This window comes from Rhamphochromis longiceps, linkage group LG20, assembly GCF_057381845.1.
Source record: "Rhamphochromis longiceps isolate RC_006_pf linkage group LG20, R_longiceps_female_GT1.1, whole genome shotgun sequence".
Classification (NCBI taxonomy): Eukaryota; Metazoa; Chordata; class Actinopteri; order Cichliformes; family Cichlidae; genus Rhamphochromis; species Rhamphochromis longiceps.
The window spans coordinates 30,398,550-30,423,960 of record NC_140576.1 but is presented as its reverse complement, the minus strand read 5'-3'; the positions used below and the strand labels follow the sequence as shown (position 1 = coordinate 30,423,960).

Genomic DNA, 25,411 nt, shown 5'->3' with positions numbered 1-25,411 from the left:
ATTTAGATGTACTGTGAATAAAGCTGATAATCTCTTCATATTCTTTGTTTAGTGCAAACAAACTAAGCAAACTCTTGTTTTCCGCTAAATAAGATGCAAACTTATCCAAATAGTCATTATTATGAAGACAACATAAACATGCCCTAACTGCAATCTGTCAAGTAATCAGTCAGCAGAATCTACAGCAAATGTGGAAAATGTATTTATTTATTTAATTTTAAAAGAACCATATATTCCAAATGTCTGCCTGTGTTTGGGGGGTTTTCTCGGTGTGTCCTAACTTTCTGTCTCACCTGCACAGCTGACACTCGCTGCCCGCATCGTGTTGCCTCCCCGGAGCGACTCTGCTGTTCTTTATGAACCTTCTTTTGAGAGAAGCTGAGGACAGCGTCCCAGATGCAAAACACTGTTTTTTCATCAAGTCCAAGGACGTCATGAGACTTGTGCTGGAGCTGCTGTTATTTGATTCACCGCAGATGATAGAAGCTGATAGAAGCCAGCGCATTTGTGGCCTTAAAAAAGTTAAATACTGATAAAAAATAAATGTATTCATTCAAATAAAACGCATTTAATCCAAAACACACATTAGGTTAGTTTTACCGTAAAAGCTGTTTCTGCCTTTCGTAGCTCTGTGATCGCCGGCCTGTGCGGGATGTAGTACGCAGCCTCTCTCCCGAGCGGCGGGGCACGACTAAAGCTGCATGTCTCTTCGATGGCACAGGCTCCAGCGGTTTTATTATGAAAGTGATCTCGGTGGACAGGAAGTCGTGGTTTTCCTGCCAACTATTTGATGTTTTATTGGTAATAACTATTCAAATTTGATTTAATAACATGGCCATGGTTAACCTGGCACAAGTCTTTCGATCTATTTCTAAAATATAATGTTTGGGATACAGAATCATATTTTCTATGAAACTGTAAATCTCTGCAGCAGGTCACAGTTATTCATACTGCGTAAATTCCCCTAATGTTAATCAGCCTGAAAATATCTGGCTGATTACAGCCAGATATTTTACATCTGGAAGCTGAACTGAACCGTGTCCACGGGCTGATCTGCACGTCCCACTCTGCACGGTCTCGGATTAACTCTAATTAAATGCTATACTCATATAATCCCGTTCACCCTTTTGTTCCTTTAGAATCGTATGCCATTCACTCTTGTTGTTGTTTGTCTTGTCTTTCTATTCTCCTCTTTTTCCTGTCTTTTCCTCAGCCAACCAGTGGGACGGATGGCTGTTGCTGTGGGGCGATATAAACAAAACGGACTAAACTGACTGAAACTTTCATTGGTCCAATAAGTTCACTACCCAGACTTTTGTGTTTTGCAGTGGTTTTATACATTTAAAATATATATATATATATATATATTTCTCATCTCACTCGAAAACATTTCTTTCGATTAGATGTAAAGAAAGAAGTTCATGTTTTCCGAAGAGATATATGGAAATTTGAGTTTAGATTCAGGAATCGAAGCGCACATATTTGCACAGCTCTTTTTCCTCTTGGTTGTGGCTTTTAATTTTGAAAGCGCTTGCCGGAAGTGCTTTATGTAACTTTATTTGGCTTGAGAAATGAACACACACTCCAAGTGTATAGTATTGTGTGCAGAAAGAAGGAGAATGGTGAAACATAGTGCGGTTATGGTAGGGTCGCTAACTTTCCGCGTCCTCGTGTAACGCGGTGGGCCCGCTGCCCGGTAAAGATTCCCGGGTCGGACTCCTTGTCGTTTTCACGGAGGGAGTGTAATCAGTATATGGAAGCGTTGTTTGGAGCCGTTGAACAAAGAGCTTTTCTTCCCTCTACTATTGTTACGGACTGGGACGGCTGGTATCCCTCCGATCCAGAGGCGGTCTCGAACCGTAAAAGTAAGTAAACTCATCTTTAATGTCTTTTTTTAAGGAGAAGAAAAGGTGCGTTTGAATGCGCTACTTTTATCCATTACGCAACCAGCAGGTCCAAGTGTCCGCCTGGCTAAACTGATTTGATTCAAAGCTAGCTGTAAGTTTACGCAACACTGCATATATATATATATATATATATATATATATATATATATATATATATATATATATATATATATGTATGTATATATATATATATATATATATGTATTTACAGGTATATTTGGTTCACACGGGTCTTTCGCTTAAATGTAATGTGTGCTGTTTAAATTTGAGCCAAACTCCTTGTTTTGTTTTCGTTAGCGAGTTTGGAAAACTAACACTCTGCGTTCTCACCGTTCAAAGTCACACAACCTATAGTGTTAACGTTATCCAGATCACATGCATATATATGGCAGCGTGATTCCACGGTTCTTTCTTTCATTTTTTTTGGTGCTTATTAAATCGTGGGTTTCCACAGCAACCGCGCACGTACAACCCCACGTTAGCCTAACTGAGGTCCCCCTTTGTAAGAGTGACTCACGCCATTCTTAAATCTGGAAATTCAGATTCAGTTAAGGCACATATATACGCTCGAATCGGACCGGGACACAGTGGATCCTGTCTTTATATCAGCATGAGTTAAAACTCAGATTAGTGCAAGAAGTTGGCAAAAGAACCAAAGTTTACATGACTGAAAAAACAGCTGCTGTAAGGGATTCAGGATCCAAAAGTGTTGCTGAAAGATTAAAATTAACACTTTTCATAATCAGTGTTATATCAAGGCGGTGAGCTTTGCCAGAGACACTGAGTAACATTTAATTGTCTCTTCCAAATAATGTGAGACTTCGTCCACATGGCGAGCACTTGTTGAGTTTGTCATGTTGCTCCTGTTGACAGGTGAGGGGTGCCCTGTGCTCCAGTCATGACCTCTGGGAATGGGAACACTAACAGCACCCAAAACAATGGAGAGAGTAAACCTGCCCAGGCCATAGTCAAGTCTCACATCCTCACCCATCTCATAGAAGGCTTCGTTATCCAAGAGGGTGCAGAGCCTTTCCCTGTGAGTACCGGAGCTATGTATGTTTCTGTTAATGCAAATGTTTGTTGAGTGCATGAATACACAGCCTGAAAGTGACAACAGAAGATTAGATTTGATATATCTGACAGAATATAATGTTTTGTGTTGTGTTTGTCAGCTGTTCCTCTCAGACTTCAGGTTTCTAACAGTCTGAGTCCTAATCCTCAGAACCCTTTGCACAGTGTTTGGCTCTTTCTATCAAAAGACTTCTTATAGAAAAACAATATTGATTTTCTTTCATCCTCGTCTCTTTTCACCATTTTTAAGGAGAAACACTTGCGTGAAACTTCACCTTACACCGAATTATTTTTTGTTTGCAGGCCTGAGTGCTCCTCATCCTCCCTCTTTGGGATTTTTGAGCCACTACTTGAAATTTTCTTGGCAGAACTGACTTTATGTTTCTATATAGATTATAGTGCATTATGACATTATAATAATTGGCCTCACTTAGTAAATCTGTCCAATAATGTATAAAAAAATAAAAGCATCTTATTTTCTTATATTTACGTGCTGTGTACCTGCGCTACGCCTCACTGGTTAGGATTTCCATGACTGCAGTAAAATTCTTCATCCATCACTTATCCCAGCTGCCCTGAAGAAAAAATTAATTCATGATGATCCCAAAGACTGCAGTTACTAATGACCACTGATGACCTTAAACACATTTTTATAATTTAACATAGTCCATAATCTTGAGCTTGTGTAGCGTTCTGCGCTCTTCATGCAGAAACAACTCAACAAGAAGCAGTTTATATTCCAGAGTTGTGGTGTTCACAGTTCAGCTGTGGTTAAAAACTTAAGAATGATCAGGAGGTAGGGATGCAACGATACCAATTTTTGCAAACCGATACGATACCGATACTTGGATCTGAGTACTTGCTAGGGCTGCTCGATTATGGCAAAAATGATAATCACGATTATTTTCACTGAAATTGAGATCTCGATTATTTGACGATATTTATTTAACCCTTTAAGACCTACTATAGAACCAAGTCCGCCAGAGCTTATATTATTTTTTTACATGTTGTAGTGCCATTTGTGGGAGCATTTCAAGTTGCTATACATCAATACAACTGTTATAGCCCATATTTTAATGATATGTATGCATTAAGTCCATAGTAACTACATTAATTGCAAAAAAGTGCAATAAACTACAAAAAAATTGAAAATCGTTTTTGTTTTTTTTACATATATTTCTACTTGGAGAAGTTTAAGAGGTTTATCCCTCAAAACTTTAAATACAAAAAAGTTGCAAAAATAGTTTACAACAACAGGAAATTTAATTTGAGTGTCTTCATAGTTTTATTTTGGATATATACCAATTTTTATATACTGCAGGAAAAACGAAAAAACAATCCTATGATGCAAATTTGCAAAGAAAACAGCAGGTGCATCAAAATAAACTATTTCCAGTTCTAAGCATCCCAGAAACTATTCAGAAAAGTCAAACATGACCAGTATAGGCTTTTAAGGCCTACAAGTAAAAAACTACATTTCCGCAAAAATTACGCCACTTCCGGTTTCGGCCAGGAAATGGCGGACATGCGATAGTTCGCGCTGACGTCTTTTTCAATGTGGGAAGTGTTACGAACAGCTGATCGGATCGGCAAAGCGTGTTTCTGGAATATTATGTTTTTGTTCCTGCAAGCGCTTTTTATGCAATATTTGCAAAGCTTTATGTGGAAGGAAACCGTGACCGAGGACAAGCTGATGGCATAAGATGTAAGTACAACTCCTCTGGTTTCATATGCAAAAAAATTATTGCGCTAGCTTATGCGGTTCCGGTTCTACAGGGATTTAAAAATAGTTACACAAAACGGAGCGTGCTGCTCTGACCGGCTTTAAAGGGTTAACAATAACAATGTATTGAATAATGACTTTAAAAAATAATATAAAATAGTGTGCAACACCACTGAAGTTTTTTTTTTACCTCTCTTTTCAACCAACGGCAGTCACTCTCCTCTCCAAATAACTTCTGCTTAGCTTTCCGAGCTTCCCTCGGGTCCTCTTAATCAGCGGTCTCCAACCTTTTTTGCGTCACGGACCGGTTTATGCCCGACAATATTTTCACGGACCGGCCTTTAAGGTGTCGCGGATAAATGAGGGAGGGGCTAATAATCGGCTCAGTCATTTTTAATGATCGTTGAAAGCCCAGATCGTAATCGTGATTAAAATTCGATTAATTGAGCAGCCCTAGTACTTGCCGATACAGAGTACAAAAACCGATACTTCTACCACACACACACACACACACACACACACACACACACACACACACACACACACACACACACACACATTCAATGAATTGGAAGACAGGTTTTATTTTATTCTCTGCCAATAATAAATAATATCTTAATAAAAATGACCACAAAAAAATTTCAAGTGAAAAATAAGCACTTCTGTTAAATTATTGCAGAGTCTCCACATTGTAATTTAACAAAATATCACTGAACTATTGGCACTGTCTCGAGCTTTCGGAATAATAAATAAACACTTCTGTTTGGAATAAAATAAATACAAATTAGGTTTGAGAATAAAATAAACTTTTAAATTGTTGCAGAGTGTCCATATTGTAAACAAACAAACAAAATAACGAAAGTATTTGGCATTGATGAACGAACTCCCCATCTGCCCGTGGTCATCCAGAGCGATAAAATGAGTCAGAGCCTCTGTTATTTTAGCTGCCCGTGGATTTTCTCTTGAAATTTTTCATCGCTTTTCCAAAACCTGAGTTAAAGTTGGCTGTTCCGGTCCACACTGCTGACATTTTGTTTATCCTAGCTACAGCAGCCTCCAGTAGGGGTGCAACGATACACAAAATTCACGGTTCAGTTCGGTTCGATACTTTGGTGTCACGGTTCGATATTTTTTCGATACAAAAAAAATGTTCATGCCTTTTTAATTTGTCATTTATTAAAATTATAAATATATATTTTAACTCAAAAGTACAGTTTTTAAATTTAACCCTAACCCTTGTGCGTGTTTTTTATTTTGACAGTGAATGCGCACCTGCGGACCACTTATGTGCAGCCCTGGTTATTTAGCTCGTCATATTGCAGCCACAGAAATTCTTTTGTCCATGAAACCATAAAGCTGCACTTTCTTTTTGCCTTATAGTCTGATTTGTCATAACTTCTCCGTTTTGTGGTAAGCTTTTCTTTGGCTGTCACTTCTTCACCCTGACCTGTCTTATTTGGCTCAGCAGAACTAAAATATATATCGTGCTGCTTTTACACACGCACTCACATAAGCTCAGCGATTCTCTGCGCGATCAACCTCTCACATGTTTAAGCTGCGGGAGATTTCACTTGTCATGTTTGCGTAGTAAGCTAACGATTAATAAGATGATGTCAGAGGAATTGGTGCACAAATTATCATCACTCACAGATCAGTGCTGTCACTCTCTATACACAGTTCGCGTGTTTGCAAAGTGGAAGCAAAAAAACAAGCGCAAATTCAAACGCGATTTCAATATGTCACATATTGACAGTGGCTCACCGATGCCAATGACATAATTACCCAGCTACATTTCTGAAAGAATGCAAAAGCATTGACATATATTTTTCCTTCCTACAATAGCCCGACGGGCAGGGAAGAGATAGATTTTGGTAGCCCGACTGGAAAAATCGCTAGCTCCGGGACGTCGGGCTAGCGATTTTGCAAGCCCTGTATCTGATTGAGGAATCACTCATCTTTGGAAAAGAGAGTTTATTACAGAGAAATGTCTCTTTCCAAAATAAAAGCTATACTATCCGCTTCTTCTGGGCTATATTCTCAGCAGCATATTAAACATATCAGGTCCCCATAAGGAGAATCATGTGCTAACGGCTGTCTAAATGACTCGGGTAAAGTTTGTAGCATGCGTGCTTGTTGTTTTTGTCTGCTTCCACTTGTCTTTGCACTAGGATGATGTCGGCGTAAATGTGCAGTCATATTCGTTGTGTTCCCACTAGTGCTTTCAGGTTAATCTCGTTGAAATGACCTTAACGCCACAACACGGCAAATCTCTGTTAACGAGCTACCCCTGATCGCGCCGTGCGTGGGGCTAGACGGCCAACACATTAACGAGCTAACTGCGCTAACACACTAGTTCCCACCCATGTAATTGAGCATTGCGTGGCACATCCAACATACTGTTTTACTTTAGTCCATGACGCGCTTACCTTCAGGGTCATACGTCACATGAAAACCAAAATAATTCCAAACGCCAGATCTGAATGAGGGTGGGGGAGGTTCAATTTGCCATGTTGCAAGGAGAGCTTAACTTCTGTCTTGCTAGCTTGCCCTGCGCTCTTCCTTCTGACGATGCTGTCTGTGTGGAGCGCTCAGTGGATCTGCGCTCGACAGTGCAGCCTAGGCGGAGTAGTCGAACACAGATTCACTGAGCGCTCAACACAGACCGCATTGTCAGAAGGAAAGTTGATAAAATAAATTACAAATGTTGTATTGTTCGATACATATGCGTACCAAACCGAAAGCACTGTATCGAACGGTTCAATATCGATACGAATATCGTTGCACCCCTAGCCTCCAGTTTCTCTTTTTTTTATTTTGAGCTGCCAGTCTGACTCGTCTAACCCTGTGCCTGTTTAGCGCGGGATGTCCCCCTAGTGGCCAATCCAAAAAACTACAACAAAAATGACAAGCCACCCTCTGATTAATGAAATGAGTTAGTATCGGTTCAATGTATCGGTTAACTTTTACGAGTATGAGTACACACACATTTTACAGTATCGGCCCCGATACCCGATACCAGTATCGGTATCGGTGCATCCCTATCAGGAGGTTATGGCATTAAATGCAAAACTACATGATCTGCTCCACTTTGTTTATTATGGCAGTTGTTTTCATGAATGGTCTGATAGTCTGTCGTCATGAATTATGGGATGGCATCTCCCCCTATTTCATAAAGGATGGTCCAGTGACAGTCTTTTCACATAACGTGGCTACTCTGGTTCTGACGATCTGTGCTGATGGTTTTACAAACTCACTGTAGAAAGCTGGAGCGTGTGGCTCCACGTCCTCCCATTGTGCAAATGTGAAACCAGACTTTCCCGTCTGTGGGAGCTGTTACGTTGCACTTTTGGAGCCAGTGTCTGCGCAGTACTGACTTGAGGTGCAATCACTGCGTCGAACTCCCGCCCACACCGACTGGACGTGACCACGAACATGCCCCTCTGCTCTTTTAAGGTAGCCCAGCTGCTCCAGTTTGAGGGTATCTGCTGATGGGTTTACCGTTACTGACAGCTTGTTAAATTAAGGTAAATACAATCACGTCACTATGATTCAAAAGACTCACATCTTAACGTCTTATAGTTGTACACAACACCTGACATCACTCTGTAGCTCCTGGTGGTGATTTGTTTGCTAGATTAGCTGTTAGCGTATGCAGTGTGTTACTGGCTAGTTAGCAGTGCTACACACATTTTTGAAGGATTTATTACTCCTTAGTTTGTGTTGTCTTATTTTAAACAGAGGTGATGTCAGCAGAGTTGCTTTTAGAATTATCTGGACATTAAAAGTCATTCTTTGAGATTTTAACATAAGACTGAGGATGATATAGAACTGCAGATTTAAACAGTCTTAGATCCACTCACAGAGCACTCTGCTGACATGGAAACATTAAATAAAATGTTAGATCTAAAAATGCAGCAGAAGGTTTGATAGAAGTTTAATTTGTCCTTTTCATGTAATAACAGAGTCCACATTATTATGAACAGATAGTGAGGGAGACCAAGCTGGGTGTCCAGAGGTTTGGAAAAGCTTGTTTCCTTTCTGTCACCACAGCTGTCCTGTGCCAGATGTTCTGTTGACTCACTGAGAGACATCATTTCAGAAACATCAGGAGGACTGAAGCTTATCGCAGGGATCAGCCTGCTAGAACAGCCTGTTTCAGTTTAAGCGTTGTTTTCAATAAATTTAATGCTCAAAAAAGGTTTAGTGTTCCATGTTGAAGCAAAATATGATTTTTGCCATTTTTCAAGTGGTCTTAAAGTTTTGGACTGTGTATTATCCCCTCTGGTTACTCTGGAATGAATGGCTTTGAATGACTTTATGGCAAATAAGACTCTATTAGCAAAACACAATGTGAAAGAATTCCTTATTAAAGTGAATAAGTGAAGACCTTTGACTTTCATCAGGTTTTATTTAATGCTGTCAAAGAAAATCTCATGTTCTCTTTATGCAGTTGAATATATTCAGTGTTTAAAGCAGAAACTGTGCAGGTCTGAGATCAGCAGCTTTCCTAAACACTGTTTATGCTCCTATATAATGACTCCAGTTACATGGATGTTTAATCTCTTTGACTTTTTGAAGTTTAGTCCAATGTAATGTGGGTAGTTACCATTAAGAGTGGACATATAAGAATATTTATCTGTTGTCACTGGGCAGGGTGAGGAATCCTAGGTCAGCATCTGTTACTCTATAGACAAAATAATCATCACAAACTGTCAAATGTGAAGTTTATCCCTAAAATATGTGGAGACAGAAACATGCAGCTGTTTACAGATATTTATTTAACAGCTCTGCAGAGGAAAAGGAGAACAGTTCAGCCTGTAATGTAACAGTAATGTTGGTGACTGGGCAGCGCGATGACTTTTGGACCTCGGTGTAACAGCATCAAGTTAGAAGTTAGAATCAAACTTATGGGAGAGGGTAGCCCTCAAACACGTAATGAGAACGACCAATAACAGCTGAAACCATCTTTGGGTAAAACTTATCTGAGAAAATGTGTTTTTGTTTAGTTTTACCACAGTCCCATCTGCTTTATGGCCTGTGCTGCAGCTAGACACCAGGGGGCAGTAGAGATGGCTCCAGGTGTTTTCTACATTCATTGGTCTGAATGAGTAATGTCACATTAACAAGATGAGGATTGTGCACGCCCCTGCCCAGTGTCTTAAGTTTCTGCCTTATTACTGTTTTGGAGAATGCTGTGTGTGTGTGTGTGTGTGTGTGTGTGTGTGTGTGTGTGTGTGTGTGTGTGTGTGTGTGTGTGTGTGTGTGTGTGTGTGTGCACACATTACAGTGAGGTAATTTAATGTGATGTAGGCACAGTAAAAATGCTAAAATTTTATCAGCATTTCAAAAACCAAACATGAGCACACTGTGCATGTGTGTGCAAAAGTTCAAGGCCTTAACTTTATACAAAGTCTGTTTGGGCTGAGCAAGTGAAGTAAGGTTCAGTGACTGAGGGGAAAATGAAATTTGTGCTCTTTGAGCACTTTGCCTGGGCTGAGCCACCTGACTGCTCAGTGGTAGCCTGTATCACCATGTTCAGTTTCATGCTCCTCCAAAAGTACAACAAACTGCATGTAAATCAGTGCCTTTGTTACAACATCAACAGCATGGTTCATTTTAAACACCTATTTGCACAACGCCTCCTGGTGTATAACACAATGCAAAAATACCAGTTAAAATTCTGGGTTTGATTCAGTCACTTTAACTCCTCCTCAGAGGCTTGATATTTTTCCCAACCATAAAAAACGACTCAAAAAACACTAAAGATAAAAAGCCTGAAATTTTCACTGTTTTTTGTTTGGTTTCTTACCATCTAAATTGTTAATTAGTATAAGCAATGTGAGCGACACAGAAAAACCATGAAGGTCCTGGGTTCGAATCAGCTATCTGGGGCCTTTCTGTGGGGAGTTTACATGTTCTCCCCTTGTCTGCGTGGGGTTCCCTGCAGGTACTCTGGTACTCGTTCTTCCTCCCACAATCCAGAGACATGTAGTTGGTGGGATTAGGTTAAAGTGATGATTCTAAATTGCCCATAGGTATGAATGTAAGTGCAAACTAATGTCTGTCTCTCTGTGTTAACCTGCAACATGACCTGTGTAGGCGGTACCCTGTGTTTTGCCACATGGAAGCTGGGATAGGCTGAAAAGGAGAAAAATATTTTTGTTTTGTTTTATTTATTTTTTGCCAACACAAATAAAATCTTACTCTCACAGCAACTTTAATAAGTGCTTTTATTTATTTAGATTACTTCCTTCTTCTGTTGCTCTGTCTAAGCAGATTTCTGTAATTCTATAATTCAAACCAACGACATGTTTGTTAAACCGTTTCCTAACAAGACCGTTGGAAGAAGCCTCAGCATTAATATGCTGTTTATCTTTATTAAAAGACTATGTATAACAGGCTTTTAAGTCATGTTTTTAACCACAGTCTTCTTAAAAAGCTTTTGTTTTTGCTAATTATAGAATTATTCCTAAATAGTTCTAGGATGACGTCAGTTCTGCCTCCATAACCCACCGGCTGATCGCTGTAAGATTTAAGAGAGACACAAGGCCTTTTATTTCCCACTAGGACAAGAGTGATTATAGGTCATACTATTAAGAAAGTTTCATTCATGTACATGCTTATGAATGATTTCATCCAACAGTATTTAATAAGCATGAGTGCACTGATATGTTTTTGTGTCTGCAGGTGGAACGTCCATCTTTCTCAATAGAGAATCTAAGAAGATATACACCAGATTCAAAGATGGACAGCCTGTTAACAAAGGGTTTGTCAAATTTAAACGTTTCTCTTTCTCAGAATATGGGTTTGGTTTGGGCACGCTTGTCCCTGTAAATCAGTCCAAAGCTGTACTGAGTGGTTGTCTTTATTCCTCAGATTCCTTGTAGACTTTCAAAATCAGTGCCCAGGACTATGAAGCTGTTTTTGTGGCTCTTGGTGGCCCGACACTTTACTAAGACAAGCTATAAAATTAATTTATAACTTTTTAGAAATGCATTTCTCTGGATTTTTATAGTTATTGTTCTGTCTCTCACTGTTCAAATCAACTCAAATTGTAGACTAGAGGTAGATTTCTTTATTTAGTGGGCAAACTTACAAAATCAGCTGGTGTTCAAATATTTTTTTCCCTGACTGTAGATTGTACCAACATCAATTTGTGTCCCACTGTTTTCCAACTGTCAGTAGGCTTTTGGATGGCCCTTTGTAATAAATGTATAAATGAAAATCATTACTGTGCCTCAGCATATTTGACCCGTCCAACACTTCTTCCCCAGCTGGGTTTGTGACAAAGATTTGATTGACTACAGAGCTTCAGAATACACAGTAAGCTGTAGTCAGTACCATCCACACCTTCATCCTTGCTCAGTTATATGCAAGATTGAGGAGATTTCCAGCATTTCTTTTCTGAGGGTGCATGTAGAGGTAGAAGGTGTAGGACAGCATCATGTTGAAGATGCTTAAAAGCATAAGAGCAAGCAGGGACGCTTGTTTTGCATCACTTTTGAATGGGCTCTGAACAGGAACGTTTTACAGAATGATGCCATATGCATTTTCATGGAAGGACGGTATCATCAAAAGCTCCCTAAGTTGGAACAGTTTGTTAGTCCAGTCTGATCTGTCACTACCACAGGGATTGGTCGAAGGGTTTTGAAAGTAGCAAAGTGACCTCAGCTGCACATATAAACGTGTTTTGGCTGCTCAGTGAGACTAAAAAAGTGCCATTAAATTTCATTCAGCATTTATTTTGTGTAAGAAAGCAGTCAGGAATACTGGGCATAAAGGGAGTTGTGTAGAACTCTAGAGTTGTGTTAGCCCCTTGTTTTGGTTAACAGCTTTGGTGTTGGTGCTGCTGGATGCAGTTCTTTTTACTGGATGTTCAACAGTTTCAGCGTGATGATCACAAAGATTGTGTTGACTGTTCCCTCAGAGGTAAAGGGCCAGCAGGAGCCCATGCTGACCTGTGAATTATGCGGCAGGGTGGATTTTGCCTACATCTTCAAAAGATCTAAGAGGTTCTGTTCTACGGTCTGCGCTAAACGGTAAGATCATTGTCTTCATTTTCACAGTTCACTGTGGTTCACTGCCTTAATATTGTCTTCGAGCTGATACATCATTAGTCGACATTTAGGAGAATATGACTGAGGAAGCTACTTGAGTGTTTGGTCCAGACTTTGCCTGTGACCTCAGTGTCACATGTTTCTCTCCCGTGTGCAGTGACTTGCTGTGTGCTATAGTTCCAGCTATTTTAAAATATTTTAGGGTCTTTACCTTAGAATATAAAGCACCTTGAGGTGACTACTGTTGTGAACTGGCACTATAGAAATAAAATGGAACTGAATACAAAGAACACTTCTACTGAGAATGACAAAGGAATAATTTAATTCACAACACACCAGACGTAAACATCTAGTTCAGATTTGTGAATGATGCACAGATTTTGAACTTGCCTTGTTTGCTATCCTTGTAGTTACAATGTGGGATGCACAAAGCGAATGGGTCTGTTCCCGAACCGCAAAACCACCCTGGAGAACATGAAGAAGCAAAAAGCTGTGAATGGAAACCACAAAAACACCATCATAGACTCTAAAAAGAAGGTGAGACAGTCAGGACTATTTACCCTAATGAAGTGAAGGATAACCGAGAGTGGTTTGCAAAGATGGTGGTGGTTGGTGCTTTGAACCCCGGCTGCTCCCGTCTGCATGTGGCTAACATTGTAACGTTAGTAAGATGCTGAACCCAAGTTACTCCCAGTGCATCCATCAGACTGTAAATGTTACATAGAAGTGCAGAGTGTGTGTGGGTTTGCTGTGTCTCTCAGTACGGTCTCAACAGCATAGAGGAGGTTTCAGTACTCTAGCAGAGCTGAACACGGCCATAGAAGCTCTTTAAGCTGTCAGCGGGACTGGTATCTGCTCCTTTGTGTAAGAAGGAACAGGATAAGCACTGCCCAAACCAGAGAGTGGATATCTCTGACCAAACAATCAGAAACGAGCTTCATCAGGATGGCCTGAGGGCACGAGTCCTTCAGTGGCCTTGTGCTTCCTGCAGTTTCTGAAGGATGAAGAACTGAAATGTTTGAAGGTTGCCATGTTGCCACCATCCTGGAGGTCCAGACTGGCTCTTAGTCCATATTCTTGTGCCTTCCCAGTGTCATCAGCATGGACCCTACCACTAACAAGGGTGTTCAAAACACAAACAACCAAAACATAAATAAACACGAGGCTAAGAAGAATTCTGGATTCTGCTGGTAAAAAAAATGGGTACCAAACTTTTGAATATGGTTATATATATATATATATATATATATATATATATATATATATATATATATATATATATATATATATATATGTGTGTATGTGTATATGTATATATATGTGTATATATGTGTATATGTATATATTAGGGGTGCAACGATATTCGTATCGATATTGAACCGTTCGATACAGTGCTTTCGGTTTGGTACGCATATGTATCGAACAATACAACATTTGTAATTTCTTTTATCAACTTTCCTCCTGACTATGCTGTCTGTGTTGAGCGCTCAGTGAATCTGCGTGCACTGTCCAGCGCAGATCCACTGAGCGCTCAACACAGACAGCATAGTCAGGAGGAAGAGCGCAGGGCAAGCTAGCGAGACAGAAGTTAAGCTCTCCTTGCAACATGGACCTCCCCCACCCTCATTCAGATCTGGCGTTTGGAATTATTTTGGTTTTCATGTGACGTATGACCCTGAAGGTAAGCGAGTCATGGACTAAAGTAAAACAGTATGTTGGATGTGCCATGCAATGCTTAATTACATTGGTGTGAACTAGTGTGTTAGCGCAGTTAGCTCGTTAACGTGTTGGCCGTCTAGCCCCATGCACGGGGCGATCGGCGGTAGCTCGTTAACGGAGATTTGCCGTGTTGTGGCGTTAAGGTCATTTCAACGAGGTTAACCTGAAAGCACTAGTGGGAACACAACGAATATGACTGCACATTTACGCCGACATCATCCTAGTGCAAAGACAAGTGGAAGCAGACAAAAAAAAGCAAGCATGCTACTAACTTTAGCCGAGTCATTTAGACAGCTGTTAGCACGTGATTCTCCTTATGCTGCTGAGAATATAGCCCAGAAGAAGCGGATAGTATAGCTTTTATTTTGGAAAGAGACATTTCTCTGTAATAAACTCTCTTTTCCAAAGATGAGTGATTCCTCAATCAGATACAGGGCTTGCAAAATCGCTAGCCCGACGTCCCGGAGCTAGCGATTTTTTCAGTCGGGCTACCAAAATCTATCTCTTCCCTGCCCGTCGGGCTATTGTAGGAAAAATATATGTCAATGCTTTTGCATTCTTTCAGAAATGTAGCTGGGTAATTATGTCATTGGCATCGGTGAGCCACTGTCAATATGTGACATATTGAAGTCGCGTTTGAATTTGCGCTTGTTTTTTTGCTTTCACTTTGCAATCATGCGAACTGTGTATAGAGAGCGACAGCACTGATCTGTGAGTGATGATAATTTGTGCACCAATTCCTCTGACATCGTCTTATTAATCGTTAGCTTACTATGCAAACATGACAAGTGAAATCTCCCGCAGCAAGCTTAAACATGTGAGAGGTTGATCGCGCAGAGAATCGCTCAGCTTATGTGAGTGCGTGTGTAAAAGCAGCACGATATATATTTTAGTTCTGCTGAGCCAAATAAGACAGGTCAGGGTGAAGAAGTGACAGCCAAAGAAAAGCTTACCACAAAACGGAGAAGTTATGACAAATCAGACTATAAGGCAAAAAGAAAGTGCAGCTTTATGGTTTCATGGACAAAATAATTTCTGTGGCTGCAATATGACGAGCTAAATAACCAGGGCTGCACATAAGTGGTCCGCAGGTGCGCATTCGCTGTCAAAATAAAAAACACGCACAAGGGTTAGGGTTAAATTTAAAAACTGTACTTTTGAGTTAAAATATATATTTATAATTTTAATAAATGACAAATTAAAAAGGCATGAACATTTTTTTGTATCGAAAAAATATCGAACCGTGACACCAAAGTATCGAACCGAACCGAACCGAACCGTGAATTTTGTGTATCGTTGCACCCCTAGTATATATGTTTATATATGTATGTATATATATATATATATGTGTATGTATATATATGTATGTATATATATATATATATGTGTATGTGTATATATATGTATGTATATATATGTATGTATATATATGTATGTATGTATATATATATATATATATATATATATATATATATATATATATATATATATATATATATATATATATATATATATATATGTGTTATGTATGTATGTATGTATGTATATATATATATGTCTTTTCTCTTTTTCTTTTTTTCTTTTTTTAAATCAGACTGATGTATTACACCTATAAATGAGAGAAAAACCTCAATATAGTCCCATTTTTCTCTCGGACTCTCTCAGACTGCTCCCTGTGTTCAGAGGCCTGCTGCTGCTCTGCCTACTGCTCACTCAGTCCACCCTGCACAGGAGGATTCAAATCAGTGTTCAGATTTGTCCCTCTACAAAAGACCCCCGTCCCCCGTGTCAGTTCCCCAGCGCCTGCCTGTGACACAAGGCTCTGAGCTGCCACTGCTGCACCATGGCTTCCTGCCCAGTGATCCGGGGCAGTGGAACATAGGGGACGTTTACGAGTTCATCTCGTCTCTGCCAGGTGGGTGATCAATCTGGTAACGCCTGCGTTCATCTCCAGCTGTGAATTTTTCTTTCTTTACAGTGCAGAAAGAGTCAAGTGTGCACAACTCTACAGAGGCTCTTCTCATTTATTCATAATTTGTTTCTATGGAGACAGACAAACTTGTAATAACTTAAACTGAACATTAATCTACAAATCGTTAAAGGCACTTAACTCAATCGATGACAACTAAAAATCTCAACCAGTCTAAATCTCAGTGACCTGAAGTTTTGTGAAAATCTTGTGAATTTTCTAACCCTGAGAGGAAGCCACTTAGGGGTTTCAAACTGATACCATTGGTGTATCTACTATCTGCTCTCAGACAAGTTCCAGTGTCAGTCATCTTGGACTCAGCGTCAGAATCAGAATACTTCCTCAGGGATTAATAAAGTTTTCTGATTCTGTTTCAGAGGTGAGAAGTTGCGTTTTCTAAAAATCTTGTGAATGCAGTAACTGGACATGACGTAGGATAGGTCTATCTCCTAAATATCTTGGCTGTAGCTCAGGTAGCAGAGCAGGTCAGTCACTAATCAGAAGGTCGGTGGTTCGATCCCAGGCTGCCTCCTGGCTGCATGTCAAATATCCTTGGGCAAGATACTAACCCCATGTTTGCCTACTGGTGGTGGTCAGAGGGCCCGGTGGCGCCAGTGTCCGGCAGCCTCGCCTCTGTCAGTGCGCCCCAGGGCAGCTGTGGCTACAATGTATCCCATCACTAGTGTGTGAATGGGTGGATGACTGAATGTAGTGTGAAGCGCTTTGGGGTCCTTAGGGACTACATTTTACCATCTTTGACGAGTTCAAATCTCAGTGACCTTGACCTCAAGGTTAGTGGTCAAGTTTCTGTAACCTTCTGAATGCAGTAACTCAACAACAAAGTCACCTCGGATTTTAAAACTGATACCAGATGTGTATCTACAAGGAGCTAAGGGGTTGCACTGGCAGCTGCCAGCAAGTTTGTTTTTCCAGTGAAATATATAAAAATGCCAAAGATGATACGGTGTGTCAGGCATAAAATAATATTTTTACACCACCAAGGTATTACCAAAGAGCCTTTGGGATGGTGTGTTGGGTATGTTCTTTAAAAACTCGAGATATCTGGACAAATGGAGGACAGAACAAGCTGTCTACAGCAGCTGACCAAATTTAAAAAATCCAGCAAAGATCTGACGCAGATTAAATTGATCCTGACTCAGCTGATCCTGTGGTTTGCTGAAGCCTCATCATCAATTGATTGATTGATTGATTGATCAGACTTTATTCATCCCAAGGGAAATTGGGTTAAGGCTGCCAGCCGTGCCAGCGCCATCTTACCCTTCTGACCTACACAAACATCACATGGGGAAGACAGGTCAGAGAGGTATAACAATGGTAAATACACAACATGAGGAAATACGAGGAGAAAAAAGAACTCCCCCCAGACTGAGCTCCAACAGGGAGATCAGTTTGAGAACAGAAAAAAAAACAAAACACCTCAGTGCATACAAAAAGCACATGACTATCAATACACCATAGAAACACAAGACAAGCAACAGGGGCGGGCAAAGGGTAATAGAGAGCCGGTGTAAACAGCGCATCCGGTCCTGCAGCATGTCTGCGCTGGTCCAGTCGACCGCCATCTTCCCCGGGAGGGGACAAGCATCGAAGCCGTTTGGAAAGGGAGGGGGGATGAGTGTGTATCAGTGTATGTGTGTGTGTGTCCAGAGTTCAGCTGAGACGGTGTCCTTCGCCCTGCCAGGCTAAGTAAACAGTCTTCCAGCCAGCCAGCCAGGTGGCCTTGCATAGGGGAGGAACAGTCTAAGCACCGTCTGTTATCAGGGTGTTTTTGTTCAGCTCCAGCCTTGAGATCACAGCTGGCGCCGAAGTGGTAGCTGCATGAAGTGATGGTGGTTTTTACTTTAGTGCGAACAACTCATGTGAATTTCAAAGCTGTTCTAACAGTCCGACACTGGTCTCTCAATCTCCTGTTGGAGAGCCGTGAGCTTCTCCATGATGTTATCAAACTTACGCTCCGTGATGTTGTCATTCTGGGTGGCTGTAGCTCAGGAGGTAGAGCAGGTCATTTACTGATCGGAAGGTTGGAGGTTCGATCCCAAGCTCCTCCAGTCTGCATCCAAGTATCCTTGGGCAAGATACTAACCCCAAGTTGCTTTCCGATGCATCCATCGGAGTATGAATGTGTGTGAGTGTAGTTAGAAAGCACTCAGTATAGAGGTAGTGCTTGTGAGAATGGGTGTGACTGGGTGAATGTGGCGTGTTGTATATGCTTTAAGTACTCCGGGAGAGTAGAAAAGCGCTATATAAGAATCAGTCCATTTACCATCAGTCCATTCTTGTGCTCAAAGAGCCGATTCTGAGAACTCACGACTGCAGTGAGCTTCTCCAAGGTGTAATCAAATTTTCGCTCAGAGGTCTTATTCTCAGTGTTCTTCTCCAAGAAATAGAATAGAATAGAATAGCCTTTATTGTCATTGTACAGAGTACAACGAAATTGGAGTGCCACTCCCTTGGTGCAAGTTTCAATAATAAATATAAATGTAAAATATAAAAAGTACAAAAAAAACAATCGTAAGTACTCAAACAATAGTATGTACAATATATACAGGATAGCAGCATTAATATAATGACAGTATGAATAGCAGCATAATATAATGACAGTGACGGTATGGAATAGGTTCAATTGTTTTTGTGCTTATTTACTACGGTGATAGCTCTGGGAAAGAAGCTATCCCTGAATCTGTTTGTCCTGGTTTTATGTGACCTGTACCGTCGGCCTGACGGTAATAGTTCAAACAGTTGGTTGCTGGGGTGAGAGTGGTCCTTGATGATATTGCCAGCTCTGCTGAGGTACCGAGAGTTTGCAGTGACCTCCAGGCTGGGCAGAGAGCAGCCAGCGATCTTCTGGGCTGTGTTGATGACCCTCTGCAGTACTTTCCTGTCTGCAGCTGAGCACCCTGCATACCATGTTGTTATGCCGTACGTTAGGATGCTCTCTATGGTGGCTCTGTAAAATGTCACCAGCAGCCTCTCCTCCAGGTTGTTCCTCCTGAGCACTCTCAGAAAGTGGAGACGCTGCTGGGCCTTTTTAACCACCGCTGTAGTATTTGCAGTCCAGGAGAGGTCATCAGATATCTGCACGCCCAGAAACCTCATGGAGTGTACCCTCTCCACACAGCTCCCGTGAATGTAAAGTGGGGCCGGGTCTGCTCTGCCCTTCCTGAAGTCCGTGTTGCGCTCAATGAGCCCATTTTGAGAACTCACCACTCATCCCATCGATTCAATCCCAGCGGGCAGCCTTGTGGGGTTTTGAACAGCCGATTCCGCTTTCTTTATCTTCAATAAGCCAGGGCCAAGCCAGCTCCGATCAACAAGAACCCTGTTATCATGGTTCCAAATAGGTAGATATCTTCAGCGTCTTCGATCGACAGTCCCGCCAGGCACACAACCCTCCAGTTCTGCCACCTGTCCATCGTGTATCCGGCAGGGAAAGTCCCTCCAGGACACTCAGGCTCACCCGAGCCCAGACTTCTCGTTGAGAAAAGGGTGTCAATTGCATTCAGGGGCCAGTTGATCAAATCCATAATTCCTCTTTAGGTTTTAGAGAACGACAGTGAGAGAGTGTTCCAGGGAAAAGTAATACAAAAAACACGAGACTAGACAAGGACACAAGAGGCTAAGCAGGGAAGATAAGGGAGAGGAGGAGAAAAGTGCGACCGCCTTCACCAATTCAGACGCCACCAACCTTCCAGTTAGTAGATGACCTGTTGTCCCACATCTACCACACTGGGCTGGCTGTCACTTCCAGTTAGTAGCACAGGTCAACTTCTAATTGGAAGGTTGGTAGTTCGATCACCATCCTCTAACTGAAGCATCAGAGAGCAACTTGGAATTAGTATCTAATCTAATTAGGCAAGCTGAAGAGGGCGGTGATCGAACTACCAACCTTCCAGTTAGTAGATGACCTGTGCTACTAACTGGAAATGACAGCCAGCCCAGTGTGGTAGAACAGTCCCCATCAACAATAACTGCTTCCTGAGAGTGGCTGTTTTCAGGTCATCAAGCCACTGATGTAATGACACTGAGTATTCAGGACCATCTGTGTGTCTGTGTGAAGGGGAGTGAAACAGCAGTGATGGCTGAGAATATCCATGGAAGACAAAAGGCTGCATTTAACTGCAAAACACAAGTTTGGCTTTCCAAGTAACTTAAGGGTTAACCCAGGGTTTTCTGTACTACTAAGGTGGTTTACTCCTTAACAGGGTAAGTCGTCATGGTAACTTGTGCTGTGAACCTATCTAGCTCTGAAGCAGGTTAAAATCCAGATCAACAATCAGTTCTCCAGAAAGTAGCATCACCTGTCCTGGAAAATCTGCCCGACCTCTGTACACACACAGTAGGAGGGTTTATTGTTTTTTAATGGAGGTGTCTTTGTTTCCCTAATGAACGTCTGTAATAAATAATGTCGATGTTTAGACACAACTTCATTCTGCGACACCACGCCCAACATGTTGGCAGAACCTTCACTGTATATCAAAGTCATACATACATTATGTTTGAATTCTATTTTTATATTTAATATTTGCTCTCAAATCCAACACTGAGTGTGCAGCTGAGAGAATAAAAGCTGAAACCGTCAGATACAGGTTTCAGTTTAAAATCGGCTGGAAGTGCCACATTTACAGTTTGTTTTAAGCATATTATAGAGTTACTGCTGGTTGAATGTGTTTTATATGTGCAGCTTGTTAAACTGTGCTTTGCTAAAAAACACTGAATGAATCACAAACTGTCACATTGTCACAAGAACACAGGACACATGTTACGATTACCTGTTCATTAGTTTAAAGCTTTCCAGTAAGCTTTAAACTGGATCCATTTAAAGATTAAAGTTGCAGAGCTCTAATGTTTAACCATCAGCTTAGGAATCAGCAGTGAGAGTGCACTCAATGTTAAAATGATCAACTGGATTTAAAATGATACCATTCTGTGTGCTGAATCACCACGTTAACAATGAATGATCGTGTCTTTTTTTACAACAGTGTTTCATTTTATTGACATGTTTTCTATGTTTCTTATAGATTTTAACACATTTCTAGTAAAGCTGTCACATGGATCTTTTTCTGTGATCCATAAAGGCTGGTAATGTAAATGTGCATTTGAAGTGTTTTAAGTAGCAGGTCATTTCAAATGCAACATTTCTGTCAGCTGAACAAACATCAGCAAACACACAAACTGTGTGTGTGTGCAGTCTGTGACAGTGTGTTGCTAACTAAAGGTCCAGCTGCTGGATTCCCAGGGAGAGAAAAGAGTGTAACTTTAGTCAGAGATGGAGGAAGACAGATGAACAGTTTATAGTTAAAGGTAAGAGCTGCAGATTTAAAGGTTACATGTAATGTCCTCATTTTTATTCCCATATTAGATCTGTATATAATGTGTTTTGATAAGTTGTATATTTTCACATTGTGAAACTCCCTGCAAAACGAGCTAAGTATAGTAACTTTGTGTTATTCAAATGCTGATGTTGCATGGTAGTTTTGTGCAGGTTAAACAGGTTAGCTTGCTCACAGTCAGTGTTGGGTTACATTAAATGTAGCAAAGATTAATGTGGACTGGAGCTGCTGTCGCTTAGATTCATTCACTGAATTTCTACCAACTGTATAAAGACAGTGTACTGTTAGAGTAGGATAAGTCAGCAAAGATGGCTCAGTAAACATCTGCTTACATTTAGTTGAATTCAGTTGTCTAAATCCACAAAGAGCAGCAGGTCAGCTGACCTGTTCACTAATAATCACAACTGATGTAGAGTTACTGAATCCCACCTTAAACCCCGACTGTAAACGTTTTTCTGTTTAGATGTGGAGGCAAAGTCGCCCTCTACAATATAGGCAACAGTTTGGAATGATGTTTGGAAACTGTCTTTCACTGCCTGTGTCCTACATCACTCGTTTAAGCTTAGTGCATTCATTAGAATTAGAAAGTAGATTTGTATTCTCCCGTTGTAGTCTAATGTAAAACTAGGTGTAGTTACCGTTGGTAGAATTGTCCTTCATGGAGCTACTCTTTACTTCCTTACTTTCAGTACATTTCACTTGTTTACTTATACTCGAGTAAAATTGATTTAATACTTCAACTTTTACTGCAGTATTTTTTTTAATTCAGGTATTTGCACTTCGGCCTATTTCAATAATGTCTGTACTTCTGACACTCTGTGCCTTCATAAATTAGACAGCAAAGCCTTGACAATCTCTCTGAGATTGCAACCAATCTGTCCAAGTGAGGCTATGACTATTTGCTGAAAGGTTACCTCCTGTCAGGGGATATTTGCTGTCTTTAAAAAATAATAATAAAATATCAATATTTGGGTTCCCCGTATTAATACAATATGCCTGCGAAAAATTTGGTGATGCTATGCTGTATCAATTTTTTCCTCCACCCCCTTTGAGTTTAGTGATGCAAGGCTTGGATGCAGTTGCTCAGCTGTGGAAAACTGCTCCATGAGCCCCTCTCCACCCTTTTCTTGATCTAATCTGAAGACCACCTGAAGTTTGGAGCTGACTGTGATTTTATGTGGCCTACCACTCCATGTCTGGGTTGCTGTTATTCCCAAGTACCACTAACTAGATCATTGAAAAGATCATTGGAGCCTCTGTTCCCTCCATCACAGACACTTATCGCACCCACTGCATCTGTAACGCCACCAGCATCGTGGACGACCCCACACACCCCTCACACACACTCATCATCCTGCTGCCTTCTGGCAAGAGATACCGCGGCATTCGGCCCTCACTGCCAGACTGCCAAACAGTTTCTTCCCTCACACTCCAGAACACTCAGTGACTGGACCGACACGCTGACACACACCTTCTTACACCAAGTGACTTTTTGCACAACACTCAGTCTTTTGTGCATTTCTATTGCACTGTTGTGTCTGTATCATTCTGTTGTGTCTTTGTTGTAGACCATGTAGCACCATGGTCTTGGAGGAATGCTGTCTCGTCTCACTGTGTACTGCACCACTACACGTGGTTGGAATGACAATAAAGCCACTTGACTAACAGCTGACTGCAGAACATTTAGTAGTCAGGATTTTTACTGATTTTTACTCGTGAACTCGAGGCTGGTCACGAACATGATCCTGTCGGACATCAGACTGGTCGACTTTGGCCACACAACAAAGGCAGCAGTGAAATTGTAAGAAGTGAAGCTGAACACCAAACAGGTGTTAACAGCATGGAAATCCCAACCCTCTATGCAGATTAGGGTTGTCACTATCTGATTATTACACAACAACAGTCGATCATAGTGATTTCTTTGATGCCTGACTTCAGCAGTGTCCTGTTCTGATTCCGCTCTCTTTGTGCTTCCCTTTTCTTGCAAAGAGATCTCCGATAGATTGTTTTACTGTTCTCTGTAAGGACTGCATGTGAGCTGTGAACTCACCGTTGTCGCTCTGTTGCTGCAGGCTGCCTGGAAATTGCCGAGGAGTTCCGCTCTCAGGAGATCGACGGGCAGGCCCTGCTGCTGCTGAAGGAGGACCACCTAATGGGAACCATGAACATCAAACTGGGGCCTGCACTCAAGATCTTTGCTCAGATCAGCATGCTCAAAGACTCATAGTTCATCTCATCCAATACATACCCAGCTCTCAATGGCAGCTCAGCTATTACTGCACTAACAGGACGTGCTCAGGATTCCCCATGTTAAATAGTTCTCGGCTGAATTCAGGTCCCAAGACAATTTTCATTGATGGATATTTTGTAACTGTCTCCTGACCTAATGGCCGTCAGCTCCAACGTTTACACTGAAAACTTCACTGTGCCCTGTGGTTGGGAGGGCTGCTGTGTTAGCTAGGCAGTGTAGAAAAAAGTTTGATTACGAATACATTTAGTTTTTTATAGTGTTTATTGTACCTTAAGTTTAGCATTTCATTTGTTCTGGAGGGTGACTGTGAAGATTTCAAACGTGTGCCTACTGTTTCAGTAAAATACACTTTATTCAAGCCTCTGCGTCCTGCATGGAGTCAGTTATTCCTGAATGCCTGTGATCCGGCTTTAGGACTGTCTCATCAAACTCTGCGTGGTTCTGTGTCTGGTTTGCACAGTATTTGAGCTATGGGAAAAATACATTTAAAAAAATCACAAGGAAGTTAACTATTCATTTATCCAGCTTAAATACAGGGCTCTGATTAATTGTGTTAAAGTTAGACATTAGACAGTTAACAAAGTAACTAAGCTTTGTCCAGACTCTGCACTCTATGGAAGGTATGGTTTTGTTTGTTTAGTAATCTTTGACTGAAACGGAGGTAAAGATGCAGAACAGCCCAGCTCAGAGCCAAGATGCAGCTGGGAATGTGTAAGAGTATACTCTGTCAGAGCATGTCATTGCTTCATACACAATAACATTTAAAGGTTTTCAGAAAGGTGAACTATGAAGCAAGTTCAGGATAGCCAGGTGTTCTTATTTAGATGGCCCAAATATTCGAGCAGCTACCACAGCAGTGGCTTCACTCACTTAAAATGGGGCTATTTGCCTGAACATTTGTTAAACACAGACTGGTGCTTTCTGATGCTCTCCAAAATTCAAGGAGGCCTGGAAATTGCCTGGAAGTGTGCAGAAACAACAACAATCCAATACACTTTCTGCAAAAAACAGAAATAAGAAACCCTCAAGAGGCTCTTCAGCGATGGTACTTAGACTTTTTTTGTTGTGCTTTTATTGCACTGAAGCCGTCGTAATGTTTTCTTGGTATTGATACACAGAACTACTACTAAAACTGGTCTGTGGAGGTTCATCTCCAGGACAAAACAGAAACTAAACAACATTGTGTATGCTGTGCAGAGCAGTGAGGAGTGCTCAGTCCGTTACATTGGAGAACCTAAACCATAAACACATGGCACAACATAGAAGAGCCATACTGACAGCACATGACTCAGCCGCACATCTGCACCCTAGGACAAAGGTCACTTTTCGAGGATGCTGATGTTCACATTCTGGACAGAAAAGA

The 25,411-nt window shown here is 41.1% G+C and overlaps 2 protein-coding genes across 2 annotated transcripts in view; one reads left to right on the top strand and one right to left on the bottom strand.

The window, feature by feature from the left end:
* LOC146645612 (uncharacterized) overlaps positions 1-475 on the bottom strand; it is a 41,188-nt gene extending 40,713 nt beyond the window's left edge. The window contains exon 1 of the mRNA XM_085394219.1: positions 294-475. Within this exon, the coding sequence (XP_085250345.1) occupies positions 294-436 (143 nt within the window). The 5' untranslated portion in view covers positions 437-475. The remainder of the gene's footprint in view (positions 1-293) is intronic.
* A 1,084-nt stretch (positions 476-1,559) lies between these two features.
* phc2a (polyhomeotic homolog 2a (Drosophila)) lies at positions 1,560-24,406 on the top strand. Its single transcript, XM_085393729.1, has 7 exons — positions 1,560-1,865; positions 2,781-2,943; positions 11,389-11,467; positions 12,629-12,740; positions 13,169-13,295; positions 16,143-16,392; positions 23,870-24,406. Exons 2-7 carry the CDS (start codon positions 2,806-2,808, stop codon positions 24,022-24,024), a joined length of 861 nt encoding a protein of 286 aa, XP_085249855.1. The 5' UTR covers positions 1,560-1,865; positions 2,781-2,805; the 3' UTR covers positions 24,025-24,406.
* Positions 24,407-25,411: the final 1,005 nt, after the last annotated feature.